At 53.7% G+C, this 9494-nt stretch overlaps 1 protein-coding gene across 1 annotated transcript; it reads right to left on the bottom strand.

The window, feature by feature from the left end:
* Positions 1–5541: 5541 nt before the first annotated feature.
* On the bottom strand, positions 5542–9494 carry LOC9649705 (DNA-directed RNA polymerases IV and V subunit 2). The gene is made up of 5 exons (XM_024659126.1): positions 9127–9494; positions 8914–9078; positions 7976–8856; positions 7646–7919; positions 5542–7592 (listed from the first exon to the last, which is right to left on the bottom strand). Exons 1-5 carry the CDS (start codon positions 9466–9468, stop codon positions 5916–5918), a joined length of 3339 nt encoding a protein of 1112 aa, XP_024514894.1. The 5' UTR covers positions 9469–9494; the 3' UTR covers positions 5542–5915.

The raw sequence follows: 9494 nt of genomic DNA, 5'->3' as shown, positions 1-9494 counted from the left end.
AGCAAGCACGAGACAACCAATAAGAAAGGCTCAAAAAAGGGACCCAAAAAGGACCAACACATGACACATCGAAGTGTCCGAGATGGAGTCCGAGGCGGACCCAAGTTGGAGTTCGAGATGGACCCGAATTGGAGTCCGAGATGGACCCGAAGTGGAGTCCGATATGGAGTCCGAGATGGAGTCCGAGATGGACCCGAGTTGGAGTCCGAGGTGGAGTCCGAGATGGAGTCTGAAATGGACCGAGATGGACCGAGACGGAGTCCAAGATGGAGTCCGAGATGGACCCGAGATGGAGTCCGAGATGGACCCGAGATGGAGTCCGAGATGGACCGAGACGGAGTCCGAGATGGACCCGAGATGGAGTCCGAGATGGACCCGAGATGGAGTCCGAGATGGAGTCCGAGATGGACCGAGACGGAGTCCGAGATGGAGTCCGAGAAGGACCCGAGATGGAGTCCGAGGTCAAGACCGAGACCGGGACCGAGACCGAGATCGGGACCGAGATTGAGTCCGAGGCCGAGGCCGAGTCCGAGTCCGGGTCAGAATCCGAGTCCAAGTCCGAGTCCGAGTCCGAGTCCGAGGCCGAGTCCGAGTTTGAGCCTGAGAGGGTGAAAGCCCAAAGCGTTCGTCTCCCAGACCCTGGGGGGTTTGGTGAGCTCCAAAAGTATAGTAGGGGGAGGACTGCAGTGGAGCCAGTTTGGCCAGGAAAGGCCAGTTTGGCCCAGGAAGGCCGGACCCAGTATTGGGTGATGAGCTGCCCACTGGGAAGTCCAAGACTAGAGTGAACACGGACCGACAAGCGGGGTAGCTTGGTGAAGTGTTCAAGAGCCGGCTCTAGTTCCCCCGGGAGATCAACTGGCCGATGCTCCCAGTCCAAGTGTGGGTGGCACTACCTACTTGGATACCTATCGTGGCTCAACGGAACCTCGCTCTAAGCCCATAGCTAGAGCACCTAAAGGCGAAAGGCGGGGAGAGTACCCATGAGGCTTGCGTAAGGCCACGGTGTTCCGAAATGTTGTCCCAAAGTCCCAAACGGTGAAAGGGAAGAGGAGTAGGCCTCTAATGCAGTGACGAAGGATACGGTCACATGGTGAGGAAGTCCCAAAGGATAGTGGGACTTAGCGGTCAGGCCTGCGGGCCTTGATTCAGTGGCAGTGTTGGCGAACACGGCCATAGACTAAAAGGGACTTGGTGGGGACTGGAAAAGAGTTGTCGGGGAAGGCTATTCCCCATGTCTGCGGGCATCCTAAGGATGCTAAGGAGTAGATCTAGGATGATCGCTCATGGACGGACGGCTCAGTCTTTGAGAGACGGAATTATGATGCAGATGGCGTTAGACCACCGGTGTGACCAAGGTGAATGGGCATGGCCAAGTGTAACGGGCTGGTATGTTGGTGGTACCTTGGGGTGTCGGTCATGGGATCGGACACATGGAGCACTTGGACCAAATGCAAAGGTTGGGTGGCATGGATGCCATTCTTAGGGCTAGCAAGCCCCAAGTCCTAACTGGGACTTATGGAGGTTGTGAATGAGACTCCTCCAAGTGGTCGGAGGTGCAGTTAAGTGACTAAAGTAAAATGGAAAAATTAGTCGCTTACAGGTATATCTAACTTCCTTATGCCATTAGGGTAGCTACCTTTTACCCATTTAATCAATTATCTTACACCTCTTCCTTAGTTGCCCCATAGTTGTCAAGTTCTATAACTCATTGCTTGGTGCTTCCACACCTCCATCATTATCTGGGTCACCACACTCCAACCGCATGCCTTCCAGCTTAGGCCATGCCATTCCCGCTTCCATTGGGATTCCCTTGGCAAGGGGTTCTTATGAACCCACCATCATAACCTCAAGGTATTACATCTTGGCACATTTAGTGTCTTCACACCATCGGCCCCACAAGCCTACCCTTATAACACTACTTATTAGTGTCTAGGTCTTTGCCAAGACCAATATAATTGTTCCTCATGCTAACTATCCGTTAGCACCGCACTATAGTGTTTGCACCCAACTCTGGGCCAAAGTTGCTTTCTTTTGGGAACATCTTTCCCACAACTTTAGTATAGCACATTCTGCCATCAATGAGATACCTACTGTTCTCATACTTGGATTTTATGATCCTCCCCATACCTCATGGGGCACCATACACCTCAGTCCAAATGCTCCAACCAATCCCTTAGGACCATTCCCTGACTCTGCTTGAGTCATCCAGCATTTTGGACTTTGCTAATCCAACAACCTGCAAGGTCTCAGTCTTAGAGGTCCCAACTCACTGGAATACAACTTCTTGTATTCATGTCCTACTCACAAAGACAATCTTTGCAAGTGTTACTTTGACACTTGATGATTTTCTTGGGGCTAACTTTTGCCCCTTATGACTACTTGTCCATGTGATGAGAATAGCAACTCATCTTTAAGTACACCCCCAACTCCTTGGATTGTTCCAGCATTTATTAGAGGTAGACCCGGCTACCATTTCAAGGATTGGTGTCCTCTTCTGTATTTGACCTCCCACGGTCAACAATTCCGGTCTCAAATTTATGAGTACCAGCCTCAACCATATAAGGGTAGTCTTGTGACTCCTTTATTGTTTTGGAGTCTGCATCTTTCCCGTGATCCCAACTATAGTTGTTTACCACAACTACATTAGCTCGTTTGCTACGTCAAACGCTCATCTGGATCACATCCTCAGCTCTCTGAGAAAACCCTTATACTGTTCTCAAGATCCCAAAGTCGTTCCCTTACTGGCCCTTTTGCATCCACCATATCGTGCACAAGTTCATGCATGAACTTGAGTGGAGAGCCATGTCCTTTCGACATGCTACTCCTCGAGGATAGGTCCATATCTAGGACCTTCCGATTCCAATACAAGCGGTGATATACTTGGCCCCCAATAAAAGTCAGACTAAGGAACAGCTCTGATACCAAGTTGTAAATAACTAAATTTTCCATTCTACTTTAGTCACTTAACCACACCTCCAACCACTTGGAGGAGTCTCACTCACAACCTCCATAAGTCCTATTTTAGACTTGGGCTTGCTAGCCCCGAGAATGGCATCCCCGCCACTCAGCCTTTGCACTTGATCCAAGTGCTCCACGTGTCCGATCCCATGACCGACACCCCAAGGTACCACCGATATATCAGCCCGTTACGCTAAAGCCATGCCCCTTTACCTTGGTCACACCGGTGGTCTAACACCACCTGCATCACAGTCCCATCTCTCAAGGACGGGGTCATCCGTTCATGAGTGGTCATTCTAGATCCACTCCTTAGCATCCTTAGGATGCCCACAGACATAGGGAATAACCTTCCTCAATATCCCTTTTCCGGTCTTCACTAAATCCCTTTCTGCCCATGGCCATGTTTGCCAACATTGCCACTGGATCGAGGCCCATAGGCCTGACCACTAAGCCCCCTGGTCCTCTGGGACTTCCTCACCACTCAACTGTATCCTTGGTCACTACACCAGAGGACTACTCCTCTTCCTTTCCACAGTCTGGGCCTTTGGGACAACATTTCAAAACACCGTGGTCCTACGCGGGCCTCATGGGTACTCTCCCTGCCTTCCGCCTTTGGGTGCTTTAGCCATGGGCTTAGAGCGAGGTTCTGTTGAGCCACACCAGGTATCCAAGTAGGTAGTGCCACCCACACTTGGACTGAGAGCATCGACCATTCGATCTTCTGGGGGAACTAGAGCCGACTTTTGAACAGTTCACCAAGCTACCCCACTTGTCGATCTATATTCACTCTAGTTTTGGACTTCCCAGTGGCCAGTTCATCACCCAACACTGGGTATGGCCTTCCTGGGCCAAATTGGCCCTTCCTGGACAAACTGGCCCTTCTTGGCCAAACTGGCTCCACTGGGCTCCAACCCCCACACTCTCCCTACTATACTTTTGGAACCCCCTGCAGCCCCCCCCCCCCCCCCCCCCCTGGGGGACGATCGTTTTGGGCTTTCACCCAATTGCCTGTATTAGTATTCGGACTCGGACTCGGACTCGGACTCGGTCTCGGTCCCGGTTTCGGACTCGGACTCGATCTCAGTCTCGGTCTCGGTCTCGGTTCCATCTCGGACTCCATCTCAGGGCCATCTCGGACTCCATCTCGGGTCCATCTCGGACTCCATCTCGGGTCACCTCGGACTCCACTTCGGACCCCAACTCGGGTCCATCTCGGACACTTTCATGTGTCATGTGTTGGTCCTTTTTGGGTCCCTTTTTGGAGCCTTGCTTATTGCTCGCTTCATGCTCGTTCCTCGAGCACCTCATTAGGAGTTCCACTCCCACTCTCGACCTTTTCAAGTCGGAGCTTTTTAGTCCAAACATGTTACGCTCGTTTGGTTTTCGCTTCGGCCACCACCACATGGCACCCTTCCGGCTCCACTTTGGGGCCTAGGGATTTTGTGTCTCACATCCATCTTCGACTCCATCTCGTGTCCATTTCAAACTCTATCTCGGGTTCATCTTGGACTCCATCTCAGGTCCATCTCAACACTTCCATGTGTTATGTGTTGATCCTTTTGTGTCCCTTTTCTAGAGATTCACTTATTGTTTGCTTCGTGCTTGTTCCTTGAGCACTTCGTTGAGAGTTCCACTCCCATTCTCAATTTTTCAAGTCGAAGTTTTTAGTCCAAACGTGTTACTCTTGTTTAGCTTCTACTTCGGCCATTACCACATGGCACCTTTTTGGCTCTACTTTTGGGGCTCTGGGTTTTGTGTCTCACACGATGGATAATGTTAATGTTGAAAACCTCCATCTCTTGTAAGGAAAGGTTGTTGAGAAGTTCATGAAAGATAAGTTGGTTGGGAAAGTTGAGCACTTTGGAGTTGGAGTAGGAATAGGGACTTGTGTTGGAGAAGGGGTAGGAGCCTTCTTCATCAAACAGAGGTATAAGCATTGTATAGCTTTGCTTTGGTGATCTTGTGACTGATTTGCATCATCCCCTTTTTCCAATATGTTTCAGCATCTACTTGGAGGTGTTAAGAGCATCCCAAAATCATAAAGTCCTTGAGGGAGGTTGAGTCAACTTGTTGAAAATCTACTACCACAAAATCCACCAATGATAAGATCCTATCAATTGAAATCATGGTGTGGTTCACAACTGTTTTGAGGATGACAACTGTGTTGTCTTAGATCTGGAGTCAAACAAACTTTGCTAATGACAAATATTGCTCCTAGACCTTGAGTCCAAAAGTGCTTTAGCTCTAACAACATTTTGCAAAGTGATTGATGCCATGAAAGCTCCTAGGTCCTATAATGCCATGGTATCCACAATATGAATCTCCTAGCGAGCATGAAGAAAAGACTAGCTTGATCATGCAAGAGTCTCCAACTGTTGTCCAAAGCCTGGAATTAGTCACAAAAGTTTGTTGAGTGAAACTTGGATTAAGTTGTCCTCCTCTTTATATCTCCTATTCCTAGCCAAATCTCTTAAAATTGAATTGAAAATCCTTATTGCATTTTGTCTCTAATTTTGTCAAATTAGGGAGTAATATTCCAGTTTTGCCCTAGGTTTGGACAGTTCAGTCATCAATCATACCAAATGGTGGCAAATTAAATATCCAAATTGACATAACTGATCAGTGTAGTGGTTCCAAAATGGGCGTAAGCCCAGGCAAGGCTTACTAGAGTTCACACGAGCTCAAAGCCCTCACCTTGCTCGAATCTTGATCGCCCCTGCTCGCCGGCCCCTTGGGTTTGCTCCTGAGATGATCTCCCTTTTATCGCCGCCCTGCTGCATCCCAAGAAGTCCCTCCTGATGCGCCGCCCGATCCCCTGTAACAAACCGATCTCCTCCCCGCCACGTCGGATCTCCCTGCCGATCTCTGTCCATGTCATCATCCACGTGTCCCGCCTGGCTCGTTATTGGCCGCTACATCGGACCAAGACAGGAAAAGATACTCTTCCATGACTTTTGTCAGTGTTGTGATACTCGGAATCTCATGTCCACGCCCATGGATCTGAGCTCCATGCTCAAGAGCTTACACGCATGTGGCATGTCTAGTGTGGCAATGCGTTGCTGCGGGTTGCAAAAGAGGCAGCGAGGGTGCTGCTTGCAGTTGAGGATAGCAAGCCTATGGCAGTTTGTGCAGACTGGGACTAGGGACCTGTCACTAACAAAGAAGAGCCTCTCCTTGACAGTGGCAGAGGCACCATGGGAGATGAGGCAGTCCCTCTCCATCTCGCCAAACTTGGTTCCCCCCTCCCGCTTCCTGTCCTTGACTGGCTGGTGAGTAAGCGGGTGTACGGGTCCACTGGCACCCCTCCACTTCATCTTGTCCTCGGACAAGTGATGCAGACGCTGGTAGAAAGTGAGGCCAACCGTGGCCATGGCCTCCATCATCCTGCCAGTGCGCCCGCTATAGACACGCTCTTGACCCCACTTGTTGTAACCGCACGTGGCCAAGTGCTGCGCAATCTCCTCTGCGCGTGGGTGAGCGAAGGGAGTGGCCTGCACTCGAGCACAAGAAGCCGCGACCGCCTTCCCCACCACGCTCTCGAGCATCTGAGCAAGTGTCTGTCGGCTGGGGAATGCATGCGGGTTGATCACCACGTCCGGCACGATCCCCTGCTGGGTGAAGAGGAGCTCCTCCTGCCTCAGCTTCATACCGACCACACCCTTCTGCCCGTGCATGCTGCTGAATTTGTCCCCGACTTGCGGACATCGGGCCTCTCGAAGCCTAACTCTGACGTGCCTCTCCCCTTCCTCGTCGCCGCCACTGCACACCACCTGGTCCACCCACCCCTGCTCCAGCTTCCGGAGCTTGCTGCTGTGGTCTACAAGCTTGGAAGCTTGCCTCCGCCCCGCCTTCCCTATAACCACGTCTGCCGCCTTCATCTCGGCACCAATGAAAGGCAGGCCATCACTGTCCAGCTTGTCAATGCCATCACTGTTGCTCCGCGCAACTTCCGTCTCCGGCCTACAAAAGCGTATGTCCGAGGAGCTATAGTCGAGGGTGGCCCTGTGGACACGGAAGTGAGTGGAGCGGAACAGGCCCCTGTCGAGCGACGACTGGTTGAGGATGAGCGAGTCCTCCTGGTTGTATCCACCATAGCAGGCAACCGCTACAACGCAGTTGACTCCGTTTGCGAGCTCGGGCCTGGCCAGGAGCTGCGCCAGGCGTGTGCACACCAGGGGCTGCTGCGGGTAGTAGAGCTGCCTCACGTTGGTATCCATTCTGGACAAGATGTCGCACGTGTAGAATCCAATGGCCTGCTTCCCGTGCTTCTGCGCTTGGTGTGTGACCCTGGCGCTCTGGTTGTGGTTGAGGAAAGGTATGGCGCTTGCGCTCACCCCCAGGAGGGACGCCGGATGCATCTCCACGTGAGTGAAACTGCTGCTACTCTCGGCCTCCCTGCGTGTCACCGCGATCACGGCATTGCTCTCCTCTTGAGCTCCCAAGAGCTCCACCAAGCCGGTGTCGAGCATGTAGTCGAATCTCTCGTGCGCAGGCCTGGCCCGCAGCTCGCGCCTGTGCTCCCGTGTCGACAAAAGCACCCGTTGCTTGTCAACCACCAGGAGGGGTCTCAGCAAGCGGCCACCATCGGTGAAAATCCGTATCTCCGCCCGGCTGGGAGCCCGAGCCAGCTCGGTCTGCAAGCTTGGTCAGGAAACAAGAGACAAGCAGGGGAAACAAGCACGCCAACCTCTGGATGGATTAACTTGTTGCGCCGTAGGTTCCGCATTGCCTGCAGCAGCGTGCCTGGCTTGTCCGTCGCTCCCACCCATTGCCCATTCACAAACACATTGTCCCACCCCACCAACGGCCCCTGGGAGCTTTGCATTTGGCAGTGGGAGAGCTGCTCCAAGACATTGTCGTGGCTCCTGGGAGCAGACACGGTGGCGAAGACTGCCATGGTCTTAGCGAGGTGGTCGTCAGGAGTTTCCACGGGACATATCCTGCCATAGTGGGACGCGTTCCTGCACGGGGCGCCACAGTGAGCGGAGCTAACGGAGGAGATAGACAATCAACGTACGGAAGTCTAGCAGCGTTGGCAACAAAGCGCGATGCGGAGCGTAGCTGCCGCAACTGAGAGAGGGTGTGCATGGGATTGTCCCGCTGCAGGGTGGCGACAACCCCACTTGTGCAAGAGGAATACCTGTTGAGGGACCAGATCCCCGTGGAAAAGGCCGCACGCAGCCCATTGGTGATGACAGACTTGTCCACGATGAGATTGTCCGTGAGGCAATCTAGTCCCCCAGCCTCCACATGCTTGAGCACCCTCTTGAGCGTCGTCTTTCTGAAGCGAGCGCTCAAGTGTCTCATCTGCTTGAACATGCAGTCCCCGGCCAAGTCCACCCTCTTGTTCTTCAAGCTGTGGATATCGTCCGCCGTGCTCCTCCCCACCACGCACAGGCACAGGCAACGCACCATGTAGCCCATCAGCAGAGCCTTGTCTGCCGGCCTGCTGCTGCTCGTGTTGCACAGCAAGCTGCCAAGCTTCTCTTGTGCAGGGCCTGCCAAGGGTGTGACCGACTTGATCCTGCTCCCCACAAGCTCCACAGCCACGCTTGTAACGTCCCTGCCGCCGCCGTGGACACCGCTGCTGTTAACAAACTCTTGCATCTGCTCCCTAGCATGCACGATGGACGGCCGCACCAGCTCCGTCAGCTCCACGTCTTGAGTGTCATGGACCATCACCTCCAGTAGCTGCCTGTCCGTCGACACTCCGAGGGCCGCCAATACGATCACCAGCGGAATGGTGTCCAGCCCTGGCGCGGACAGTAACAAGACGCCATCGCCGCGCTCCAGCTCCACCTTGACTTGCTCCAGCTCCACTCTCCAGTTATCCGAGCCGGTCTTGGGGCACAGGACGCGCAGCGCCTGTGGCCACACCAGCTCCTGAGCAAGCACTACCTGGTTGCTCTCTCACAGAGAGTTTTAGTGTTGGTGGCAGGGAGCTATACGACTCACCTTGTCGACACCCTTGACGATGAAGTAGCCTCCACAGTCGAAGGCATCGGCGTCGTGACCGTTGCAGAGCAGGGAGTTGACCATGATGGGTATGTCGCCAATGTGCACGGCTGGGAAGACGCGGTTGACGACGGGGTTGCGCTGCTCTCCTGCGACCGCGTCAACCTAGGAAGGTAGCGTGTGTGACTGTGCGTGCCACTCTTGTCACCATACCATACCCACCTGGAGCTCAACGTCCGCGCAGAGGCGCGCCGAGTACGTGATGCCCCTGAGGCGCGCCTCGCGTGGGAAGAGGGGGCGGCCTGTGGTGGCATCTGCGGGCTTGTGGAGGACTAGGTTGCGGATACGGATGGTGGTGAGCGCGGGCACGGGGTCGCGGCATGGCGGCATGGCTGCCATCCTCACCTCGCCCTTGATGTCGGTGAAGTGGGCGGGGGAGCCAAAGAGGAGGGCCAGCGAATGCGCACCTGCGCCGCAGAAGCGATTGAACGAGTCGAGCTGGTGCGCCACCAGTCCCCGCGCTTGGAACCAGGCATCACACGCCTCCTCCTCCATCCTCTTTATTTAGGTCAAGCGAATCC

This window comes from Selaginella moellendorffii, unplaced genomic scaffold (assembly GCF_000143415.4).
Source record: "Selaginella moellendorffii unplaced genomic scaffold, v1.0 SELMOscaffold_66, whole genome shotgun sequence".
Classification (NCBI taxonomy): Eukaryota; Viridiplantae; Streptophyta; class Lycopodiopsida; order Selaginellales; family Selaginellaceae; genus Selaginella; species Selaginella moellendorffii.
This window is presented reverse-complemented; position numbering and strand designations above follow the sequence as displayed.

Excerpts from the sequence above, each read along its gene's own strand:
- LOC9649705 (XM_024659126.1), bottom strand. The coding sequence starts at position 9,468 with ATGGAGGAGGAGGCGTGTGATGCCTGGTTCCAAGCGCGGGGACTGGTG. Across the intron at positions 9,079-9,126 it reads TTGAGCTCCAGGTGGGTATG|GTTGACGCGGTCGCAGGAGA; the intron begins GTATGGTGACAA and ends CTACCTTCCTAG. Across the intron at positions 7,920-7,975 it reads GCCAACGCTGCTAGACTTCC|GAACGCGTCCCACTATGGCA; the intron begins GTACGTTGATTG and ends CGCCCCGTGCAG.